Genomic DNA, 25514 nt, shown 5'->3' on the forward strand with positions numbered 1-25514 from the left:
AAATTAAAAATAAATAAATAAATAAATAAATGTTAACAACAACAACAAAAAAATCTTTTTAAATATATATAGTGCTTTCCTATGCTGAGTATATGGAAGACCAGCTGTGACAAAATGAAGCTTAGGAAACAGAACCAGAAAGTCATTCACGCCATGCATACATATCTGGGACTCTCACTCACCTGACTGAGAGCCAAGCCTGACCTCTGTGCACAGGGAGGAGGAGTTCCGGTGTTTGAGGAAGGGAAGTGCCTTACACCTGTGTCTTAGAGTTGTCGAAACACTTCATCTGTACCTTTGTCTCCTCCCCTCCCAGGAAAGCACCAGAAGCATTCACATAGGAAACGAACAATGTTCACTGAGGACCAACTGGAAGCCTTGGAATCCTTGTTCAGTCAGAACCCTTACCCCCCACCCAGCCTGCAGAAGGAGATGGCCTTGAAACTGGGGATCCACCCGACAGTACTACAGGTTGGAGAATAAAGCCTCACCTTGCCAAGCCACCTCCCCGGAACACCCTAAAGTCAGAGACCCTAGGATAATTCCTGAAGCTTAATACCACTCTGGTCTCCAAGATTCCAAAGACCCAGACTCTTACCCCCAAGCCCTCCCTCCCAACCCCTAGAGCAAGGATCTGCAAATCTTTTCTCTGTAGAGGGCCAGGCAGCAAATAGTTTAGACTCTGTGGGCTGTGTCACGTCTGCCAAAATTATTCAGCTCTGCAGGGACAGCGTGAAAGCAGCCATCAACAATAAGTAAATGAATGGGTGTGCCTGCATTCCCATAAAATTTTATAGACACACATTCGAAATTCATATAATTTTCACAGGTCACAAATATTCTTATTGTGCTTTTTTTCCCCTCTTTTTCTGTCAACCATTTAAAGATGTGACACCTGTTCTTAGGGGCACCTGGCTGGCTCAGTCAGAAGAGCATGCCACTCTTGATCTAGGGATGGTGAGTTCAAGCCCTAAAATGGGTGTAGGGATTATTTAAATGAATAAATAAAAACTTAAAAAACACACACACACACAAACAACGCTGTTCTTAGTTTATGCACCATACAAAAACACGGTTGCAGGTAAAAATTGGCCCATGAGCCTCAGTGTGCTGACATCAGTCTCTCCTGCTCTGGGTGTTTTGATCCCTGCCTCACTTTTTTTTTTTTTTTTTATATTCATTATTGAGAGACAGAGCATGAGCATGAGCATGGGAGGGGCAGAGAGAGGGGGAGACACAGAATCCGAAGCAGGCTCCAGGTTCCGAGCTGTCAGCACAGAGCCTGACGCAGGGTTCGAACCCACAAGCAGTGAGATCGTGTCCTGAGCCGAAGTCGGATGCCCAACCGACTGAGCCACCCAGGTGCCCCCCTTGCCTCACTTTCTGTCCCCACCACCTCCCATTCCTGCTCCCTTTCACATATGTCGGGAGAGTTTGCAGCTATAGGATCTGAGAAGCAGAGTTGCACAACTAGCTGGGCTCACCTAGCACTGTCCATGGTATCGGGTAAAATGAAAACATGTGGACTCTCCTTTGGATTCACCAACCGGTTGCTCCTCTCTTTTCCTCCTTAGGTTTGGTTCAAGAACCACAGAGCAAAACTCAAGAAAGCCCAATACAAGCACATGCAGCAAAAACCAGAACCTGAACAAGAGCATGTAGCTGGGGTGGACCTCAAGACCAGCTCTTCCAAGAGAAACATGGCTACATCTCCAGGATTCTCTCATGGTGCCTACCCTGCGTCCCTGGTTTACACAGATCATCCAATACCTTCCTTCCAACTCCGCATATGCCCCAATTTGAAGGCTCTCCCAGACCATTCCATTGGCCACAAAATAGTCCACTTTGGCTGCTGTCAAGATCCTAATATCTACTCCCTTTGTCCCATTTTGGAATCACAGATTCTTTCTGCAAGTTTCACTGCTAATCCCTTTGGTTCTACATCACCACAAAGAGCCTTATGAGAGAAGCTAGACACAAAACATTACATATTGTCATTTGCAACGATGCCCAAACAAGGGACAGATATGAGATCTACACAACCTGGACGCATTTCAAAACCAAGATACTCCATGAAAAGAAAAAAAGACACAAAAATGCCCGTGTGATGGAATTAAGCAGAAAGAGGCAGTAAAACTTACTGGGGATGGTGATGTTTCATGTCTTGATTAGGATGGAGCCTACCTGGATGTATAAAGTCATCAGAAGACACAGAAGTGTGATACTATGTACATCACAAAAAACAATCTTGACAGCATGGAGACATCAGCTAATGCCATGATGGTCATCATTTTGAAATACGTAAACGTAACAAATCAACATCTTCGTGTACACCTTAAACTTGCACAATGTTATGTATCAATTGTATCTCAGTAAAGCTGGAGGAAAAAATGTATTCATTATATCTCAATAAAGATATACATATATACATAATGGGACTACTAAGGACAGTTATCTTTTCTCCTGCTTCTTCTGTCTTGATTTTGTGATTGTCTTTTCTTCATCATTGTTCCGCTAATAAGATTTGGCCAATGTCAGTAAGTGGGAAGTTGGTTATTTTTCTTTCTAGTTTTCCTTTTTATTTATTTTTTTTTGGTCACCTCCCCAGCCATTATTTTATGTCCTGAACACCCAAATATCTTCAGTCCCCCAATCGTCTCCAATTTTTCTCTTCTTTTCTTTCTTTTTTTTTTTTTCTTTTTTGCTTCTCCCTCTACTAAGACAATGGAAACACCACAAGCCCTTCCAAGGAAATTCTCAGGCCTTCTTCCTTCCTAACCACTCTCTCCCTGTGCTTGTAGCATCTGCGAATGAGCCAAAGACAATCCCATTAACCTTGTGCTTTGTCAGGAACACGTAAGATTCTGAGCCTGTGGGATTATGCACTTGTTACCCGTCAGACCTGGCCTTGGTGCTCCCATGCAGGAAGATGCCCATAAGGCTGTGCACCTGTCCCTCAAAGGTGTCCTCAGGTTGTGCAGGGGCAGCGTTGGGGTTCTAGCATCTCTGATCCATCCTGAGCTTCAGAACCTGGGTGGCCTCAGAGCGGGCCAGTAGCCAAGCCAACCGCTCCGCACTTTCCAGTGTACACTCCTCAACCAACTAGCACCTTAAAGACAGATGTCATGCTGGGGGCGGGGGGGCAGGGCTTTAAGAGGATTGCAGTCTCTCTCCCTCTCATTCTCTTCCGGCCAGAGGCAACCACTCCAGCGTGTGCTGTGGTCCGAGGGCATACACAGCCTCCCCTGCTAAGCCATCGACGACACCCCCGACCCCAGAAGGCTGCTTTAACTTTCGCCTGGTCGTATACTTCACGTGATTGAATCATCCTGCGGGAACCCTTCTGTGTGGCTTCCTTCACTCAAGTGCCGTCGATGAAATTCATGCACATTGTGGACAGCACGCTGTTGAACCCAAGAAATCCTGGTGTAACACAGGGGTTCTCAACCAGGGGCAGGTGCCGCGCACCTGGTGACATCTGGCAGCACCTGGAGACACTTTTGGCTGACGCTGGAGCGGGGAGGAGGGTGCCGCTGGCATGTACCCAAGTGGATCCTGAGCAGCTCAGTTTGTGGGTCAGACCCCTCCAGGAAGAGTTATCCGGCCCCAAGTGACAATAGTGCCAGGTTGAGAAGCTCTGGGACAGCCTGGCAGACTGAATCTGGACAGGAGCCAGAACATACCTGAGAGCTCCGACCCATAACCAGGAAACGAAACCCCAAGTGGTGTAGCCATCAGCCCAGAAGGGCTGGATCAGCTTAATGACCGAGCACTCCCCTAATCTTTGCCCGGACCCTCACCTTCACCTTTGGACCAACCAGACAAAGCCAAACATGCCCCCCCTACCCAACCACAAAGGGTGTCCCTGCTTCCTGTGTCAACCAGTCTCCAATCAGGACACTTTTTTCTTCTCTAAAGCTGTCAGCTCCCTGGCTTGACAAACTCAGTCGATTATCGACAGGGGTGGTCTCACTACAGCAAGAATAAATATTTGCCACTCTAGAAAACAGTGCGGAAGTTCCTCAAGAAGTTGAAAATAGAACTACACTATGACCCAGCAAGTGCACTACTAGGTATTTATCCAGAGGATACAGGAGTGCTGATTTGAAAGGACACATACACCCCAATGGTTATAGCAGAGCTATCGACAATAGCCAAAGTACGGAAAGAGCCCAAATGTCCACTGATGGATGAACAGATAAAGAAGATGTGGTCTATATATACAATGGAGCATTACTTGGCAACCAAAAAGAATGAAATCTTGCCATTTGCAACAACCTGGATGGAACTGGAGGGTATTATGCTAAGCAAAAAAAGTCAGTCAGAGAAAGACATATCACATGACCTCACATACATGGAATTTGAGAAACTTAACCGATGAACATATGGGGAAGGGAAGAAAAATGAGATAAAAACAGAGAGGGAGGCAAGGGCACCGGGGTGGCTCAGTCGGTTAAACCTCCGACTTTGGCTCAGGTCATAATCTCACGGTTTGTGGGTTCAAGCCCCGCATCGGGCTCTGCACTGACAGCTCAGAGCCTGGAGCCTGCTTCAGATCCTGTGTCTCCCTCTCTCTGCCCCTCCCCTGCTCATGCTCTCTCAAAAATAAATAAACATTAAAAAAAGGGGGGGGGGCGTCTGGGTGGCTCAGTTGGTTGAGTGACCAATTTTGGCTCAGATCATGATCTCACAGTCCCTGAGTTCGAGCCCCGCATTAGGCTCTGTGCTGACAGCTCAGAGCCTGGAACCTGCTTCGGATTCTGTGTCTCCCCCTCTCTCTGTCTGCCTCTCCCCTGCTCATGCTCTGTGTCTCTCTCTCTCAATAATAAATAAACATTAAAAAAATTTTTAATGTTTATTCATTTTTTGAGAGAGAGAGAGAGAGACAGAGTGTAAGTGAGGGAGGGGCAGAGAGAGAGGGAGACACAGAATCCGAAGCAGGCTCCAGACTCTGAGTTGTCAGCACAGAGCCCAACGTGGGGCTCGAACCCATGAACTGTGAGATCATGACCTGAGCCGAAGTCGGACGCTCAACCAACTGAGCCACTCTGGCGCCCCAAATGTTAAAAAATTAAAAAAACAAAAACAAAAACAAAAAAAACAACAAAAAAAAACAGAGAAGGAGGCAAACCATAAGAGACTCTTAAATACAGAGAACAAACTGAGGGTTGATGGGGGAGGGGAAAAGGGGTGATGGGCATTAAGGAGGGTACTTGTTGGGATGAGCACTGGGTATTGTATGTAAATGATGAATCTCTGGGTTCTACTACTGAAGCCAAGACTACACTGTATGTTAACTAACCTGAGAATTAAAAGAATAAATGTTTGAATATTTACTCATTCTCATTTGGGAGTGATCTTCATTGATTTCTACAAACCTGATACCCAGGCCATATTTAAATTTCTCAAAACAGGGGCACCTGGCTGGCTCAGTCAGTAGAGCATGTGATGCTTGTTCTCAGGGTCGTGAGTTCAAGCCCCCACACTGGGTGCAGAGATCACTTAAAAAAAAGTCTTTAGGGGCGCCTGGGTGGCGCAGTCGGTTAAGCGTCCGACTTCAGCCAGGTCACGATCTCGCGGTCCGTGAGTTCGAGCCCCGCGTCGGGCTCTGGGCTGATGGCTCGGAGCCTGGAGCCTGTTTCCGATTCTGTGTCTCCCTCTCTCTCTCTGCCCCTCCCCCGTTCATGCTCTGTCTCTCTCTGTCCCAAAAATAAATAAACGTTGAAAAAAAAAATTAAAAAAAAAAAAAAGCCTTTAATTTCTCAAAATACCTTGTCAACGCTGGTTGTTGGACTCAGCATCCCAGCAACAACCACACAGCGGAGGCTACCGATGGACATTACCTAATTCCTCCACCCCTCCCACAGTTATCTGGGAGATAATGGTCTGCTTGTAAGAGTATTTCCTCATCGATTATCACAAACAAAATAGCGATAGCTGAGGAAGAAGTAGACTCAATCTTTTCTTGGTCGGAATAAAGAACTCAAGGGTGCTTGGGTGGCTCAGTCAGAGGACCACGAGACTCTTCATCTCTAGGTCGTGAGTTCGGGCCCCAAGTTGGGTGTAGCTATTAAATAAATAAACTTGAAAAAAAAAAAAAAGAAGAACTCTATGTCCTTGTTTACTCCAACAGCAACAAAAAATGAGTCTACTTATTCTTTTGGGGGTAATTTTTTTTTCAGTTTCCCATGGGTTTTTTAATTTTTATGATTTTTTTAATGTTTATTTTTGAGAGAGAGAGACAGAGCATGAGCAGGAGAGGGGCAGAGAGAGAGGGAGACACAGAATCCCAAGCAGGCTCCAGACTGTCAGCACAAAGCTCAACATGGGGCTCAATCATGACCTGAGCCGAAGTCGGACGCTTGACTGATTGAGCTACCCAGGTGCCCCATCTATTTATTTTTTGAGAGACAGAGACAGCAAGCCGGGGGGGAGGGGCAGAGAGAGAAGGACAGAGGAATCCCAAGCAGGATCTAAGCTTTCAGCACAGAGGGCCCAATGTGGGGCTTCAACTCACGAACCATGAAATCATGACCTGGGCCAAAACCAAGAGTCGGTCGCTTAACCGACTGTGCCCCACCGACCATGGATTTTTTATTAAGTTTAATTCCCCTCTTCTTTCTAATGTTCATTTTTGAGAGAGAGACACACACAGAGCCGGAGTGGGGGAGGGGTGGACAGAAACGGAGACAGAATCTGAAGCAGGCTCCAGCCTCTGAACTGTCAGCACAGAGCCTGACACGGGTCTCGAACCCACAAACTGCGAGATCATGACCTGAGCCGAAGTGGGACGCTTTACCCACTGAGCAACCCAGGCACCCCTGGATTTTTTAATATGCCCTTAAGAGTACAGAGCATCCATTGATTGCCTGGGACGTCACTCCAGAGTGCAAGTTTTACATGATCAGGAACTTCCTTGTGCTTGTGCCCCATCCCAGTTTGCAGAACAGACCCCTTCACCAAGTTTTCCAAAACGTTCATGAAAGAAAGAAACAAGAGGAGAGGGAGACTGGTTGATTCGTCCAACGGCTTTCTAGAGCCTTGGGATAAGAAGCCTCACCTAGATCTAAGCCCCTCCCACCACGTACCAGCCCAGCGTGGCCCAAACCTGCCGACAGGACTAGAAGCACCTGGGGAACTTGCAAAGCCCAGGTTGCAGGAATGGAGGGCGTGTGGTCCCCAGAAGCGGACGAAAGTCTACCCAGGACTGTATTTAAACAAGGCTCAAAGCGCAAGAGAGACACTAAAGCCTGAATGGTCCGGAGGGATGCACCTCTTGAGAAGAGTCAGAGAATCCCCAGAGCAAGTTCCCAGGGTGAGCCGCAGGGGAGGGCTGGGGCAGCGGGTGCTGGAGGCCGAGGGCTGGAGCCCACCCGGGTGCGTGCCAGACTGGGAACCCCGGGTTGGGGGTGGGGGGAAGGGGTTCCATTCCCAGCCCCAGGGGTGGGGATACTCGGAGACCCCGAAGCTGGGTTTGCATCCTGCCTTCTCCCCTGGCCACCGATGAATGGGGGAGACTGTCTCCACTGTGGGGACCTGCTTGCCCTATTACCGTGTGTGCTCGGAGGGCATCTGCACCACCCCAGCTGGAACCCCCGTTCATCTCCACTCATTGTTTGCCTGTGGCTGAACTTCCCCCAAAATGGAACCACAACATGTGAGCGTGTGTGCGTGCGCGCGCGTGTGAGACTTCTTCCGTGCACGACTTCACTGCTGAGATCCATTCATGTTCAAGTGAGCACAGTATTTAACATCTTTTAAAAAGAGACTTCGGTAGGGGCACCTTTCTGGCTCAGTCAGTCGAGCATGTGACTCGTGGATCTCACGGTCCTGAGGGGGAGCCCCATGTTGGACGTAGAGTTTAAGAAAAAATTAAGGGGCGCCTGGGTGGCTCAGTTGGTTGAGCGTCCAGAGCCTGGAGCCTGCTTTGGATTCTGTGTCTCCCCCTCTCTCTTCCCCTCCCATGCTCGTGCTCTGTCTCTCTCTGTCTCTCTCTGTCTCAAAATTAAATATTAAGAAAAAAGGCTTTTTTTTAATTAAAATCTTTATTTTTTTTTAATTTTTTTTAATGTTTATTTATTTTTTTGAGACAGAGAGAGACAGAGCATGAACAGGGGAGGAGCAGAGAGAGAGGGAGATACAGAATCCGAAATAGGCTCCAGGCTCTGAGCTGTCAGCACAGAGCCCCACGCGGGGCTTGAACTCACGGACCGTGAGATCATGACCTGAGCCAAAGTCGGACGCTTAACCAACCAAGCCACCCAGGCGCCCCAATTAAAATCTTTAAAAAGTAAAGTAAAATAGAGCCCTTGATAAACCTAATACCAAGTAATATTCAAATTTCCCTGATGGTCCCCCAAAGCACCTTCTTTTTTTTTTTTTTTTTAACGTTTATTTATTTTTGAGACAGACAGGGAGAGACAGAGCATGAACGGGGGAGGGTCAGAGAGAGGGAGACACAGAATCTGAAACAGGCTCCAGGCTCTGAGCTGTCAGCACAGAGCCTGACACGGGGCTTGAACTCATGGACCGCGAAATCATGACCTGAGCTGAAGTCGGCCGCTTAACCGACTGAGCCACCCAGGCGCCCCCCAAAGCACCTTCTTAAAGCTGTGGTTGAAGTCAACATCCAAGTACTATTGTGTCAGGGCTTACAAACACATGGAAACATATTCAATCGTTCCTTCCACAATTACTGAATAGATAGCTTCTGCTTGTAAGAAGCTAATAGAATGGTGAATCACTAATAGAATAGTGTAACTGGCGAGGCAATACGATTCATACAGGAATTAAATCTGTCACAAAGTAAGCTTTCAAGGAATATTCTAGAAAAGAAAAGGAAGGAAGGCAAAAATGGCTTCCTAGTGTCCTCAGAATGGAGCCCTTTTTTTTACATCCAATCCTGCTCTATCCCTTTCTACCACCTTTTTTTTTTAAATTTTTTAAAATTTATTTATTGATTTATTGAGAGAGAGAGCAGGGGGAGGGGCAGAGAGAGACAGAGAGAGCCAACCAGGCTCCACACTGTTAGTGCAGAGCCCGACACCCGGTGACTTGGGGCTCCACCATCTCATGAACTGTGAGATCATGACCTGAGCTGAAATCCAGATGCTTAGCCAACTGAGCCGCCCCGGCGTCCCCCTTTCTACCACCTTCTATCCAGTGTTTCCCAAACACATACACCAAACAGGCACACATGTTTTCACTGAGTTTCACAATTCCACCAAAGCTCCGTCCAGCCTGAACAGCCCCATCCAGTCTTTTCCTATTGCCCCGAATTCTCTCCTTCACCCACCGTCCCCTCCTTCCCATCCTCTCGATAGGAACAGCGGCTCCTGAGGGACCTTCCTTCATTCTGTGTAGACGGCCTCCCCATTTGCAGACCTAACCCTCACTTCCCCGGACAGCACCTGCCACCGGCAATTATTTCCACAGCTGTTCCCTGGGCTATTTGTCTCTCCCAACAAGACTGTGAGTCCGCAGGCTCAGAGAGCGAGCCTGTGGGTTCTGGGGGCGTCTCCAAGCTAAACCACAGAGCTGTGCTTCACGAAGGAATCGGGGGTCCTGGAGGAGCACTGAGTAGCTAGGAGGAGGCATGCCTGAGCTGAGGACTGCACTCAGGGGTGAGGCTGCCAAGAGGGGCTCTTGTTGGAGCAGGTAGAGAGCAGAAATTCCCAGAGCCAAGCTGCCAGGGTGAGCGGGACTGAGGGGGACTCAGGATGGACAGAAGTCTGAGGGTTAAGCCAAACCAAGTAGGCATGGACCATGAACCTGGGGCTGGCAGACTCAGTCCTGGGTACCTGAACTTCCCAAGAGACAAGTACATTCTTACAGCAAGCAGTCCCTGTGTCTGTATCCGGCACCCCACAGATAGGGTTTAAGCCCTCTTTCCCTGACTTCTCACCCGATAAACGGGAATAAGGATCCCCACGGGGAGGACTGACTTTGAACAGCTTTCTTTGGGCCAACACTGGAAGGATAATGCGGAGTCTCAGTGAGAAGCTGTTATTAACATCCCCACGCTAAGAAGGGAGCTGGAGGTCAGGAAAGCGACATTTATTCATGGACACGGAACTGGGGGGTGCTGATCTTTGGGCTCTGTCTACGCTGCCCCTTAAAAGAAGCCACAAAGTTAACAGCCCCTCTGTCCCACAGGCCATTCTTATGTCATCCAGTCCTTGAGGACATTTCCCCCACCGTGATGTCCATCGTGGGGGCTCCACTGACACCACGGATTCTGTGGATCCCACAGCAACACCAGCAAAGCCCTCGCATCCTTCCAGTGAGTAGAGCTGTCCTGGTCACTGTTCTCCCCTCTCCTGTCAGGTGGGGCTCAAACCTCTAACCTTGAAAGTGTTGAGCATGAGTTGGTAACATAGAGCCAGGGAGTAAATAAGCTTTCTCTTCCACATGCCATGTCTGTTCCATATTCTTGTCCCCTTCCTCCTCCTCCTATCTCTCCTCCCCTCACCTGCTCCCCCTACCCTCCTCTGCCTCCCCTTAACCTTCACCCAGACTCTACCCTAATCTCCATGCCGACCCCACCCTCCTCTCCATTTTTACCCTCGCCTCCAGCTTCCTCTACCCACCCCCACCCCTGTCCCTCCCTCCACTGCCCTTAACCCTCCCCCAGACTCTACCCTAATCTCCATGCCGACCCCACCCTCCTCTCCATTCTAACCCTCCCCTCCAGCACCTTCTACCCACCCCCAACCCTGTCCCTCCCCCTGCTGCCCTTAACCCTCCCCCAGACTCTACCCCAATCTCCTTGCCTACTCCACCCTCAACTTTCTGTCCCCTCCAGCCTCCTCTCTACCCCCCACCCCTGCCCTCCCTCATCCTCCCTACTCACCCTCCTCCCAGTCTTCACTCACTGGCCACACAACAGGCCAAGAGAATATGCCAACCTATGGTCTAGAAACTGGGTGACCCACAGTTGGTTTGCACCTAAGTGGTTTTCCAGATGGCTAAAACCAAGAAGCATCCCCCCCCATCCCCAGCAAATCTGGAGGAGTTGATTATCCCATCTAGAAGAGTTGCAGACACTTATCTTCCAGAAGGCCGGGCTAACAAAGTGTAAATGAGATCTGGAAGGAATAATCTTGTTATGTAACTTCTCTACCTCAACTTCCTAATCTGAAAAACAGGAATGGTGGCAAGCCTATGACTTTGCTGCAGGATGTGGGAAGGGGGCAGGATGGCACCTAGATAGGGTGAGGAGTCCAAGCCCACTAGGCAGTAAGTAAGCCTCTTCCCCTGTTGGAATAATTGGTGGCAAACAGGGTGTATGGTTTGGGCAAGGGTCTACCCCACTCCAGGGCACCCAGAGGAAAGAAAAGGGCTAGAGCTGAGGCAAACACCCCATTTGTGTCCATAGGGTCTCCTAGTCTCTGACCCCAGGAGGAAGGGAAGACCAACCAAGGATCTGGCACGGCTGCTGTTTCTTGGTTGGCTGTTTTCTCTCCTTCCTAAGACTCAATACTTAACAAATTTCCAACTTAAGGAACTGTCTGTATTTCTCCCCAGCTTTAAAGAGGTCTAATTGACAAATTACAATTGTGCATATTTAAGGTGTACGACATGATGCTTTGATACACGTATACATTGTGAAATGATTGCCACAACCAAGCTCATTAATCCATCCATCTGGGGCGCCTAGGTGGCTCAGTGGGTGAAGCATCCAACTCTTGATTTTGGCTCAGGTCACAATCTTGTGGTTCGTGGGATCAAGCCCCACATCAGGCTCTGTGCTGACAGCACGGAGCCTGCTTAGGACACTCTCCCTCTCTCTGCCCTTCCCCTCCACACATGTGTGTGCAGCTCTCTCTCAAAAATAAACAAACAAAAAGCCACCCATCATCTCACATAGTTTCCATTTCGATCTATTCTTTGCAAATCTCAATTATACAATAACCACAGTCAGCAGGCTGTACATTAGATCCGCAGAACTTATGCATCCTACAAATAAGTCTGTACCCTTTAACCAGCATCTGCCCCTTTTTCCCACCCCACCCCTGGCAACCACCATTGTCTCTGGTTCCACAAACTTGACACTTTTAGATTCCACATATAAGCAAGATCATACAGTATGTCTTTCTCTGATTTATCTTAGCATAATGCCCTCCAGGCTTATCCATGTTTTCACAAATGGCAAGATTTCCATCTTTCTGGTGGGTGAATAATATATTTTTTCAAATTTTTTAATGGTTTTTTTTATTTTTTTTTTAACATTTATTTATTTTTGAGACAGAGACAGAGCATGAACAGGGGAGGGTAGAGAAAGAGGGAGACACAGAATCCGAAACAGGCTCCAGGCTCTGAGCTGTCAGCACAGAGCCCGGACGCGGGGCTTGAACCCACGGACTGTGAGATCATGACCTGAGCCGATGTCGTACGCTTAACCGACTGAGCCACCCAGGCGCCCCTAATGTTTATTTTTGAGAGAGAAAGACCGAGGGCGATCAGGGTAGGGGCAGACAGAGGGGGAGACACAGAATCCCAAGCAGGCTCCAGGCTCTGAGCTGTCAGCCCAGAGCCCGACGCGGGGCTGGAACTCACCAACCGTAAGATCATGACCTCAGCGGAAGTCGGACGCTCAAACAACTGAGCCACCCAGGCGCCCCTTGTGGCTGAACACTATTTAAAGAACTCATGATCACACAACTATGGGCTGGAGAGGCTTCTTCAGCCAGCCCGTATTTTTATTCCTATTAATGTGCCCAGAAACACCACTACATGAACCCACAGGGCTCCTGCATCAATCACATCCCATTAGTCCCCAAGTCAGGATCTTTCTGCCCAGGCCCAAACAATGTCCCTAACCATACAGCCTCTCAGGGAAAGGGCTGTGGCTGGCACTCTAGACTTCCAACAAATCTCCAACCACACCTCGACCTCCCTGAGCCCAGCCGGGACTGTGTACCTCCCCGTGGCCCATCCCCTTCCCATGTCTCCCTTCTGGGACCTGAGTAACAACAGGAGTTAGGAACGAGGCCCCTAACTGGACCCAGAGAAACAGATGGAAACTCTGATTTATGTGAAACCAGCTTCTGCCCTGGGAAAAACAGGCGCTGTCCTGAGGACGCTTTTCATGTTCACTCACCCTGATTCCCCAAATTTGGTGTAAGGACCAAAGAGCCGGGGCAGGAAAGTCTGCCACATCACGGCCAGGAGGACATGCTAGCACGGTGTCCGATGTCTGTCCCTACATCTCTGAGGTCCCCGTGCCTTACCTGCAAAGCAAGGCTCTCCGCAGGCTCTGCGTCCCCACCCCGACGTCCGCAGTGCCAGGGGCCCCCTGCCCTCAACACCCCGGTCCGTCCGGCATCCCTTCGCCTCTCCACAACCTTCGACGCCAGCTTCCTCGACGGTCCGCTCGCCTGCCCAGTGCCAGCCTCTTCAACCGGCTCCACGCCACCCGCGCCCGCATCCTGGGAATGGACGCCTCACGTATGTCCCGGCGCACCAATCCCCGGCGCTGGTCCCGCCCATCTCCACCCCTACACACGCCCCCCTCCCCCCCCCCCCCCCCCGCCCCCGATGTGTGGCCTGTCTCCACGCCCACCGACGCCCCCGTGCGTCTCCCCGCCCCGGATGCCGGGGCGCCAGCCACGCTGAGCGCACGTTTCCAGTGCAGGGCTGCTAAGCGCCCCCAGCGGCATCTTGTCTGTGACCCCAGTGGCAGTGGCGAAGCAAACATTCTCAGCAGTAGTACGGTGTCCCCCCCCCCCCCCCCGCCCCCGTGACGCCCCGCGATGCTCCCCTTGCCAAGTCCATGCTTCAACTCTGCTCCAGGCCTGCGCCCCCAGGCCCCCGGGTCTCCGGGCCCCCACTCCCCGGATGCACCAACTCCAGGGCAGCCCGTCTCAGGCCCCTGGAACCTGGAGCTTGGCGAGAGGTCAGAACCTGTGCGATTGGATTTGGCACAATTCGATTTCTTCCGCTAACGTGTTAGGTCTGTACATCTGGATGGGGTATCTTTGCTCTGCCGCACTGCCGAGGGGAGGTTTGCGCTCTGCCCTCGCGGGCGTCTCCAAACAAACCCCGCTAAGGGAGGGTGTCACCATGCACCTCTGCCTCGGCGCCCCCTCCCTGCCCGGAACTCTGCGTCCTGCAGCTCTCCATCCAACCACGAATTCCAGAACCCCTAGGGTGCCCTAGACTTCGGGAACCAGTGGGGTCAGAGCTCCAACCACCACTAGCCCGGGCAGAAGGTATCCCCTCCTGTTTACTCCCCCTCTTTTTGCCTGCCACCACGTGTGTCTTCATCCTCCGTTTGTTCTAACTCAACACGGCCTTGCCTCCAGGGCCTCGCTCCCCAGAAGGGTCGGTTGAGTGAGGTCAGTGAGTTGTGGTGGACTATTCCCCGGGTTGTCTGTAAATGTAACTGAGGAAGGCCCGCGTTTAACAGTTCACCTAAATCACCCCGTCCACCCGACCCTCTCTGGGACCCCAGAGTTTGGGTCTGCACAGTGTGCTAGGGCATCGCTTAGGTACCCGGATACCCAGGAACTCAGGCGGGGGTCTCCCCATACTGTTTGCTCCCCGAAATGCCCACCTAGTCCTGATTCTATTTCTGTTGTTTTATTATTTTCTTGTGCATTTTTAAAAAAAATTTTTTTTTAATTTTTTTTTTTAATGTTTATTTATTTTTGAGACAGAGAGAGACAGAGCATGAATGGGGGAGGGTCAGAGAGAGAGGGAGACACAGAATCTGAAGCAGGCTCCAGGCTCTGAGCTGTCAGCACAGATCCTGATGCGGGGCTGCGGACCGTGAGATCATGACCTGAGCCGAAGTCGGACGCTTAACCGACTGAGCCACCCAGGCGCCCCCAAAAAATTTTTTTAAATTCTCGTTTATTTTTGAAAGAGACAGAGCGTGAGCGAGGGAGGGGCAGAGAGAGAGGGAGACACGGAATCTGAAGCAGGTTCCAGGCTCTGAGCTATCACCACAGGTCCCAACTCGGAGCTCGAACTCATGAACCGGGAGATCATGACCTGAGCTGAAGTCAGACGCTCAACCAACTGAGCCACCCAGGCACCCCATTTTCTTCTGCATTTTAATCCCCACCCTCTCTCTTATTTTCCTCCCCACTGCAGACAACTCTTCCAGTTTCCAAACGTTTTTTTTTTTTTTTTTTTTTTTTTTAATTTATTTTTGGAACAGAGAGAGACAGAGCATGAACGGGGGAGGGGCAGAGAGAGAGGGAGACACAGAATTGGAAACAGGCTCCAGGCTCTGAGCCATCAGCCCAGAGCCCGACACGGGGCTCGAACTCACAGACCGCGAGATCGTGACCTGGCTGAAGTCGGACGCTTAACCGACTGCGCCACCCAGGCGCCCCCAACTCTTCCAGTTTCCAAGAACTACTCGTATGAGCACTTTTACTCATTTTTAGTACTTGTTTTCTAAGATGCTCTCACGGGAGCATAAGTTTAGTAATTTTGAGAGAGAGAGAGTGAGTGAATGGGGCAGTGGTGAAGGGCAACGGGGGGGGGGGGGGGGGGGTGGAGAGAGAGAGAATCCAAAGGAGGCTCCATGCTGTCAGCCCAGAGCCAGACTTGGGGCTTGATCTCCTGAATGGTGAGATCATGACCTGAGCAGAAACCAAGAGTCAAACGCTTAACTGACTAAGCCACCCAGGTGCCCTGGGAGCATAGGTTTGTAATGTGCATAAGTGAAATGGTGTTTTAGGCCCCATTGTGTTTATTGTTCCTATACCCAGTTTATAAAACTGTAACGGAGTGTCCCTTTGCTTCCTGGGAGGGTTTATACGGAGCTCCCCCGGCTCTCATCTCATTGAGCAGGATGGAAATTTCTTCCCCTATCCATTTCCAGGACACTGGTTGCTTGCTTGCGTTTTAAACAAACATGTAATTAATTTGAGAAAGTCCTTCTAGGGGCGCCTGACCAGCTCAGTCGATAGAGTGTGCAACTTTGATCTTGGAGTCATGAGTTCAAGCCCCATGATGGGTGTAGAGGTTACTTAAAAATAAACTTAAGGGGCGCCTGGGTGGCGCAGTCGGTTAAGCGTCCGACTTCAGCCAGGTCACGATCTCGCGGTCCGTGAGTTCGAGCCCCGCATCAGGCCCTGGGCTGATGGCTCGGAGCCTGGAGCCTGTTTCCGATTCTGTGTCTCCGTCTCTCTCTGCCCCTCCCCCGTTCATGCTCTGTCTCTCTCTGTCCCAAAAATAAATAAAAAACGTTGAAAAAAAAAAGTTAAAAAAAAAAATAAACTTAAAAAAAAAAAAAAAAAGTCCTTCTAATTGCTCTCCAGCAGGCTACCCCAGTCTATAACCTCTATCCCTGACCAATCCACAGCATTTACCAGCTTTTGATCATTGTTTCCTTTCTGAAGGGCATACAGACAGGTCCCTTCCTTCGTGTTCATTTTTTTCTTTAATTTTTTAAAAATGTTTATTTTTCAGAGAGAGAGGCAGAGTGCGAGTGGGGAAGGGGCAGAGGGAGAGGAAGACACAGAATCCCAAGCAGGCTCCAGGCTCCAAGCCGTCAGCACAGAGCCCAATGCGTGACTTGACCTCATGAACTGTGAGATCATGACCTGAGCCGAAGTCAGATGCTCAACTGAGTCACCCAGGCACCCCATCCTTTGTGGTTTTCAAAATATCCTTATTCTGTATACATTTTAGAATAGTTGAGAATTTCTTGCATATTATTCTCTCTCTCTCTCTTTTTTTTTTTTTTTTTTTTTTTAGTTTATTTATTTTGAGAGAGAGAGAATGTGAATCCCAAGTAGGCTCTTTGCTGTCAGCAGAGAACCTGACCTGGGGCTCAAACTCACAGACCTCAAAACTATGACCTGAGCTGGAATCAAGAGTCGGACGCTTAACCGTCTGAACCAACCAGTGCCCCTTTATTATTCTTTTGTATGATTTTTGGGCAAAACTTTAGCTAGTCCCCTCTGACCCACCTCAAGAAAGCCCAGTTAGGGGCGCCTGGGTGGCGCAGTCGGTTAAGTGTCCGACTTCAGCCAGGTCACGATCTCACGGTCCGTGAGTTCGAGCCCCGCGTCAGGCTCTGGGCTGATGGCTCGGAGCCTGGAGCCTGTTTCCGATTCTGTGTCTCCCTCTCTCTCTGCCCCTCCTCCGTTCATGCTCTGTCTCTGTCTGTCCCATAAATAAATAAAAACGTTGAAAAAAAAAATTAAAAAAAAAAAAAAAAAAAGAAAGCCCAGTTAGCATTCTGATCAGAACTGTTTAGAGTTTACAAATGAATTTGGGGGGCGCCTGGGTGGCGCAGTCGGTTAGGCGTCCGACTTCAGCCAGGTCACGATCTCGCGGTCCGGGAGTTCGAGCCCCGCGTCGGGCTCTGGGCTGATGGCTCGGAGCCTGGAGCCTGTTTCCGATTCTGTGTCTCCCTCTCTCTCTGCCCCTCCCCTGTTCATGCTCTGTCTCTCTCTGTCCCAAAAATAGATAAACGTTGAAAAAAAAAAAAAATTTTAAAAAAAAAATAAAAAAAAACAAATGAATTTGGAAAAAGCTGCTTCTCATTAGACTTTTTCATTCATGGCTTTGTTATATCTCCCTGTATATTCAAATATTTAATGCCCCCCCATAACAGTTTACCATTTTATGCAGAATAACCTTGAAGATTATTTGCAGATTTGTTCTTAGAGTCTTAAACCTTTTTTTTTTTCCCTAGTTACTGGTGAATAGGTCTCTCTCTCTCTCTCTCTCTCTCTCTCTCTCTCTCTCTCTTCTAAGTAATCTCTACGCCCAACTTGGGGCTCAAACTCACTACCCTGAGATTAAGAGTCCCATGCTGTACTGACTGAGCCAGACAGGCACCCCTACTGAGGTGTGACTACATTATTTTCTTTGACTAATCTAGGATTAATTTTGCCCCATTCACGCATAAGCATGTTTTAAAATTTATTGTTACATCATATATATTTTATAAAGTCAAAAAAAATTTTTTTTAAGTTGATTTATTTAGGGGTGCCTGGATGGCTCCGTCAGTTGGACCTCCTACTTCGGCTCAGGTCATGATCTCGTGATTTGTGAGTTCGAGCCCCGCGTCGGGCTCTGTGTCTCCCTCTCTCGCTGCTCTTCCCTGCACGTGCTCTCTGTCTCAAAAAAAAAATAAACACTTAAAAAAATTAAAAGAAAAAAAAAGAGTCGGACGCTTAAGTAATATAAAGTCAAATTTTTATCATCCTTATGTAAGTATGCATTTTATAAAGACTCCGTTTTCTTCTGGTTTTGTGGATGTGGGTAGTTTCTGAGCTGCTAGCTCCTCGGCACCACCCCCCTCACCCCTGTTCTGTCAGCCCAGCAAAGGACAGTCTCTGCAATAGATTCTGATTTCGGGGAAGGGTTTCTGTGTTCTCTGAGGATTTTGTTTAATTCTGTTTCTTCTTCAGGACCCTAATGGTTTCCCTCTGCTCTTTTCTCCCTCCCAGACTTAGTCTGCAAAGAGTCGGGTTGCCCTTTGTTCCCTCCTTCTCCCCCGGATGCAGAGTCCTGAAGGAGCCACCCGGATGTGCGTTCGCAGGTGAGAACCCAGAACACAGGGAAGGGACTTGTCTGCTGGGGAACCTCCTGCATTTTCACAATCAGGGTGGACTTTTCCTTTTATCTCTTCTGTGCAATTTTTTCCTGGACCAGACTTGCTCACTGCATAGGCTCAGAAGGAACATTTAGAGATTTGGATGTATTCTCTTTTTTCTTCTTAGCTCTACGTTTTGAAGTTTGGCCATTGTCTGCCTTCTAATTAACCCAACTTCCAAATGTGCCACATAGCATCGTACATCAGAGTCACCATGCCGTCGCTTACGTCCCAGGACTTATTTTTGAAGTTTGAGCATTTTGACCATCTCCATCCAGTTCTTTCCCCACCCACCACTTCTGTTAACTGCAAATCTGTTCTATCTACGTGTTCAGGGTTTTTTTAAGATGCCACCTGTACATAAAATCATATGCTATTCATCTTTGACTTCTTTCATTTGGCCTAAGTGCCTCCAGGTTCGCCTAGGTTGTTGCAAACGGACACATGGACAGTTTATAGCTGAAAAACATACCATTATGGGTAGAGACCACATTTTCTTTATCTGTTTGTCCATCAATGGTCACGCAGGCCGTGTCTGTGTCTTGCCTAACGTAAGTAATGCTGTAGCGAAAACGGGGCTGCAGATCATGTTAGGAGACAGTCCCGGATAGATTCCCCGAAGCGGGGTTGCTGGACTGTGTGGTAGTTTTATCTTTCACTTTCCGAGGTGAAACACCATACTGTTTTCCGGAGCGGCTACACCAGGGTGCATTCCCAAAAGCAGCGCAAACGGGTTCCCCTTTATCCGCGTCCTTGCCAACATCTGCTGTTGCCTGACTTGTTAATGTTAGGCATTCGGACAGGTGTGAGGTGGTATCTCATCGTGGTTTTGATTTGCGCTTCCCTGATGATGAGTGATGTTGAGCATCTTCTCATGTGTCTATTGGCCACCTGGATGTTTTCTGGGAAAAATACCTGTTTCAGTCCTTGTAATCAGACTGTGTCCTGTTTCTTCCTTTTTTTTCTCTTTCTTTTTTCTTCTATTGAGTTGTAGGAGTTCTTTGTTTTGTCTTGTTTTTTTCAATGTGTATTTATTTTTGAAAGATAGAGACAGAGCGTGAGTAGGGAAGGGGTAGAGAGAGAGGGAGACACAGAATTTGAAGCAGGCTCCAGGCTCTGAGCTGTCAGCACAGAGCCCCACGCGGGGCTCGAATTCATGAACCATGAGATCGTGACCTGAGCCGAAGTTGGATGCTTAACCAACTGAGCCACCCGGTTGCCCCAAGTTATAAGAGTTCTATATATACTTTGGGAATATTTGCCCCCATTTGGTCCATTGCCTTCTCATTTTGTTGATGGTTTCCTTTGCTGCTGCTTTTTAAGTTGATGTAGTTTCACTTGTTCATTATTGCCTTTCCTCTTGGTGTCAGATCCAAAAAATTCATTGACAAGACAATGTCAAGGAGCTGACCCCCTGGTTTCCTCTAGGAGTTTTATGGTTTCAGGGCATTATTCCATTTTGAGTTGATTTTTGCATATGGTAGACAATAGGAGCCCAGTTTCATTCTCGTGCACGTGGCTGTGCAGTTTCCCCAACACCCAAATGTGGGCTTTGAAACAAGTGATGCTGGGATGTCTGATTAGCCACTTGAAAGAATAAAATTGGGCCAAAACTTTACACACCACACATGAGATATACATTCCAAATAGATCAGGGATCTAAATGTAAAAAAAGAAAACCACAAACGTGCAAAAGAAAATGGGTGAATTCCTGTATTTACTGGAGGTAGGCTGAAGTTCTCTCTCTCTCTCTCTCTCTCTCCCTTTTTTTTAATGTTTTTTAATGTTTATTTTTGAGAGAGTGAGACCAGGGGAGGGGCAGAGAGAGAGGGAGACACAGAATCCAAAGCAGGCTCCATCCAGACTCTGAGGTGTCAGCACAGCTCAAAACCACAAACTGGGACATTAACCTGAGCCGAAGTCAGATGCTTAACCGACTGTGCCGCCCAGGTGCCCCAAGGAAGTTTTCTAAGTATGACTCAAAATCAACAAGCCATAAAAGCTTCATTAAAAAGGAAGGGAATTGAGGGGCGCCTGGCTGGTGCAGTCGGTTAAGTGTCCAACTTGGGCTCAGGTCATGATCTCATGGTTTGTGGGTTCGAGCCCCGCATTGGGCTCTGTGCTGATAGGAACCTGGAGCCTGCTTCAGATTCTATGTCTCCCTCTCTCTGTCCCCTCCCCCGCTTATGCTCTGTCTCTCTCTGTCTCTCAAAAAATTAATAAATGCTGGAAAAATTTTAGAAAAAAAAAGGAAATTGTGACACATATTATAACAGGAGTGAAGCTGGAGGAAAGGCTCAGTGAAATAAGCCTTTAGATCAAGGACGTGATGATTCTACTTCTGTGAGGTACTCGGGTACTCGGTTGTCACAGGTACTCGGGTTGTCACATTCCTGGTGACCGATGGTGGAATGGTGGGCGCCAGGGGCTGGGGGGAGGGGAAATGGGGGGCTGCTGTTTAATGAGGACAGAGATTTAATTTTGCACCATGAAAAGAGGTCTGGAAGTTGGTTGCACAATAATGTGAGGGACCGAGCTAACATACTGAACCATACACTTAAAAATGGCTGTGATGGTTTTATGTAGCTTTTGCCACAATTAAAAATAAGTAAATTTTTAAAAACCTTACATAGCCAGGGCGCCTGGGTGGCTGAGTCGGTTAAGTGTCCAGCTTCGGCTCAGGTCATGATCTCATGGATCGAGGGTTTGCGCCCTGGGTTGGGCTCTGTGTTGACAGCTCGGAGCCCGGAGCCTGCTTCGGATTCTGTGTCTCCCCCTCTCTCTCAAAAATAAACATTAAAAAAAAAATTTTTTTTTTTTAAAAAGAAGGAAAAACAGACTGAAATCTGCTAGGAAAAGGGTCACGCCCCACAACCTTCTATGACCGGGTTTATTATATTCCGACATTACAGATAAGAACACTGGAGATTCAGAAAATCTGGAGCAAAACCCAACTTTATTTGCAAATTGACCACCCCAGTATGCAGACAGTTTCTTCTTATGGGAAAATTAACATGTCAGATTGGGTCCAGAGGGCTCTGGTTTCTGCAGGGTTTTTTTTTCCTACCAGGGAAAAGAACACAGAGGACTGAATGTTTCTAACCCGTACATTTGGGTGTGGAAGCACACCCGAAGGGAAACGGGGGTGAGAAGAGAAGGTGGAGGGATCCCCTGTGAATTCGGTGTGACCTACAGCGGTAACTGTTGAAATCTATGGGCTTAACCATCCTGACGGCTTTTGGGAACCTCCAGCCTGCTCCTGTGGTATAGGGATAGCCTTCATCGGGACCAGCTAGCAGGATGCAGGGAGGCAGAGTGGTTCCGTACAGGAGCAGCTAGCAAGCAGGGGGCTCCGGCTAGCCATCAGACAGGGAGAGATACTGATAAAGGCAACTGAACGTGTTGGAACTCTCCTCCAGACACCCATAGGCTTCCATGACCTGGCTTATGTCATAAGGGGCGGAGGACAAGGCGGGGACTGTAGCCACCAGCCTGTCCAGCTCAGGATCACCCTGTGGAGAAGCCCCATCTGGGTTCCCGGTGCCTGGCCCTGAGCCATCAGAAACTCTGGGGAGAACAGGCCGCCTGTGGGAAAGGCGTCTGGGTGCCCTGGGTCTGTTCCTCTGGGCTGCAGGGGTGGGGCTGGGATCCCGGCTTCTTGGTCTTTCTGGATGCTCTTTCTCCATTTAACCCGGCGGTTCTTAAACCAAACCTGTGGAGAAGACAGAGGGCACAGATTCCGGAAATTGATCCTTTATCTTCCTTGGAGAGCAGGTTCTTGGGGGGAGGGGGCTTCTGCCCACTGTATCTGAGGCGGCGTAGGAGCCGTGTCTCACCCGTGGCCAGGGTGACGAGGATGGAGAAAGAAGAAGAAAGAAGGGAACGAGGCAGGGCTTGGACCCCAGAGCAGGAGTGGGGAGGCAGCGGCCATATGCCATGAGCTCTCTGTGGGGTAAAGGGTCAGGACTTCAGAGGACAGAATAGAGTATGGAGTCTGGCCTCAGAGTCCTTGAGAAGGGTCTTTGGTAGTCTTTGGGAAGGATCCACACGAAAAAAGGAGCATTCCAGGGGCCTTTGGATGGCTCAGGCAGTTAAGCATCCAGTTTCGGCTCGGGTCATGATCTTAACAGTTTGTGCATTCAAGCCCCAAGTCAGGCTCTGTGCTGACAGCTCAGAGCCTGGAGCCTGCTTTGGATTCTGTGTCTCCCTCCCTCTCTCAGCCCCTCCCATGCTTGTGTGCTCTGTCTCTCTCTCTCTCTCAAAATAAATAAATAAACTTAAAAAAAAAAAAAAAAAGGCATTCCAGAAGGGATCTGATATGCCCTTGGTGTGATTCTAGCTGGAGACCTCTGGCTGGTTTCTTATTTGCACCCTCACCGAGCAAGCCCCAGGGACAAGCCTCAGCAAACAGTGGCCCTTCTTCTCTTTGGGGCTTTGTGGAAGGCACAGTTTAGGACAAGTGCTCCACACTTAGAGAGAGTTCCATCTTTACAACTTAGTGGGCTTGAACCTGGGGAAGCTACCTTGCCATTCTGAGCCTCCGTTTATCTCCTGTGTCAATGGGTCTGTTTCTGAGGGTGAAAACACAGAACGTGTCTGGCACAGGAGTCAGGTTATTAACACTTGCTCCCTAAAGGGAAGATTAGTCGTGATTATTTGGTCATGGGGCAGAGAGAAGGGAGAGGGAGGGAGCAGGTATGCAGGAGAAGGATCTGGGGAGCACACCCCCCTCCAGAGGGTCAGACCTGCACCACGGTGTATTGTAAGTGAATCTTTGAGGCCAGCAACTCCTGGGTGACATAATCTGGGAACTGAGTGAGGCTAAACAGAGCCTCCAGTTCCGCCTTCTGATGAGAGGTGAACGAGGTACGCTCTCGGCTTCTCCTCTTCGGTTTGGCTGTGGAGAGGGGGACGTTTGGTTAGCCCGCACCTGCCATGTCTCCATGCACCATGATCACAGACTCTAGAATGCAGTCTGTCCCCTTACTGTCCCTGTCCCCTTACTGTCCCAGCTGTTTGCCCTGGCACTTTGTTTTCCACTCAGCTCTGACTCCCTTGAAAATCTGTTCTAAACAAGAGAAGACCAGGCCCCACCCCCACCCCGGGCAGTTCAGTCAGTTAGGCACCTGACTCTTGATTTTGGCTCAGGTCATGATCTCATGGTTTCGTGAGTTCAAGCCCCATGTTGGGGCTGCTGACAGTGGAGCCTTGTTGGGATATTTCTCTCCTCTCTCCTGTCTCTTTCTCTCTGTCTCTCAAAATAAATAAGAAAGCGAGAGAGAAGACCAGTTTTTGAGTGCTCTGTCTACTTTCTGTCTCCCACTGCTGGAAATTGGCATCCTTTTTGCTTCTTTAGAGGCTACAGTTTGTTCTTTTTGATTCAAGGAAGCAGTGTCTTCTAGATGTCTCACTATCCCCTGTTTATTTTTTAAAAAGTTTTTTTAACATTTATTTATTTTTGAGAGACAGACTGAGTACAAGCAGTGGTGGGGGCGGGGGGGGAGGGCAGAGAGAGAGGGAGACACAGAATTGGAAGCATGCTGCAGGCTCCAAGTTGTCAGTGCAGAGCCTGATGCGGAGCTCGATCCCACGAACCATGAGATCATGACCCGAGCCAAAATCAAGAGTTGGGCATTCAACCGACTGGCCCGCCCAGGTGCTCTTTTTTACCAAATTTGGCCCAACAAAAAGTTTAGACTCTGAGACTTTATTAAGCTCAAAAGAAAATTAAATAATCACAGTTCCACCCAAAATATGACATGGGAGATAAAATGGGTACAGTCTACTAATTTTTAAGGAAAGATAATTCCACGATTTAATAAATTATTCCAGGTGAAACAAGGGGATAACTTCCCAACTGGTGTTGGGAACCCATCACCTTCAGTGGTGTGCTCGAGTCGGCTCATACTGGCTGGCGAACCTCTATGCGTTAGCAGCTTGAAATCCACCACTTTTGAAGTATTTTTGGGAGAGACAGCATGAACGGAGAAGGGGCAGAGAGAGAGGAAGACACAGACTCCAAAGCAGGCTCTAGGCTCTGAGCTGTCAGCACAGAGCCCAACGTGGGGCTCAAACTCACGGACTGTGAAATCATGACCTGAGTCAAAGTCGGACGCTCAACAGACTGAGCCACCCAGGTACTCCTCGAAGTATTTAAATCACTGTAGTTGGCAAATACAAATTAGGGCCCCTCATGGCCACCTCCAGCTTACCTGCCCTCTGGTCCACCATTTCTGCTTGGCGATTGGGGAATCGTTGTTCAAGTGTGCTGTTCTCAAACGTTCTCTGAGTGGGAACAGAAGGGGTGTAAATCCAACCATGCCCTTCCTACATTTCTCCAGACCCACCCTGCCTCTTCTGAAAGGCCACTCCCTCACTCAATCCACTCAATAAAAGCTTCCAGAGCCCAGTGTAAAGAACACTGGGGTGCAGTGGGGCCCCAGCCAATGGCTGCATTAGTAAGACCCCAGTACAGTAGGGGAACAGTAAGTGCATATATAAAGCAAAGACCAGTTTGGCTGGATTTCGTCATGATACTGGCATGATATGAAATGTCTTTATGGGACTAATTCTGGAAATATTTTTGGGCGTCACAACTGAGTGGGGAGGAGGAGAGAAATACTACTGACTTCTAGAAGGTAGAAGCCAGAGATGCTATTAAGCATCCTACAATGTACAGAACAGCCCCCTACAACAGAAAATTATCCAGTCCCCAATGTCAGTAGTGCCTGGGATGTGAAACTGTCATCGAATCAGATCTTTTTGCCAATATTTAAATTTGAAGTACTTCCTACAATACCTCTGCATCTATTGAAAGTTGTGTCGTATTGTTAGCAATGAACCTGCTACGTCGATGATCATCACATACACTTTATAACACAAAACCAGTCCGGGTTGCTAAGGTTCGCATCCCCCCTGCCCACTGTTGGTCATTTGTTAATATTAA

The 25514-nt window shown here is 48.8% G+C and overlaps 2 protein-coding genes across 2 annotated transcripts; one reads left to right on the plus strand and one right to left on the minus strand.

Moving 5' to 3' along the window:
• Positions 1-321: 321 nt before the first annotated feature.
• Positions 322-2238, plus strand: DPRX (divergent-paired related homeobox). Its single transcript, XM_025914413.2, has 2 exons — positions 322-471; positions 1575-2238. The coding sequence occupies exons 1-2, from the start codon at positions 352-354 to the stop codon at positions 1962-1964; spliced, it is 510 nt and encodes a 169-aa protein (XP_025770198.2). The 5' UTR covers positions 322-351; the 3' UTR covers positions 1965-2238.
• A 19686-nt stretch (positions 2239-21924) lies between these two features.
• LOC147573827 (arginine-fifty homeobox-like) lies at positions 21925-24799 on the minus strand. The gene is made up of 3 exons (XM_086688672.1): positions 24781-24799; positions 23314-23465; positions 21925-22080 (listed from the first exon to the last, which is right to left on the minus strand). The coding sequence occupies exons 1-3, from the start codon at positions 24797-24799 to the stop codon at positions 21925-21927; spliced, it is 327 nt and encodes a 108-aa protein (XP_086544798.1).
• Between the last annotated feature and the right edge of the window lie 715 nt (positions 24800-25514).

This window comes from Puma concolor, chromosome E2 (assembly GCF_028749965.1).
Source record: "Puma concolor isolate L17-30 chromosome E2, mPumCon1.1.hap2, whole genome shotgun sequence".
Taxonomy (NCBI): Eukaryota; Metazoa; Chordata; class Mammalia; order Carnivora; family Felidae; genus Puma; species Puma concolor.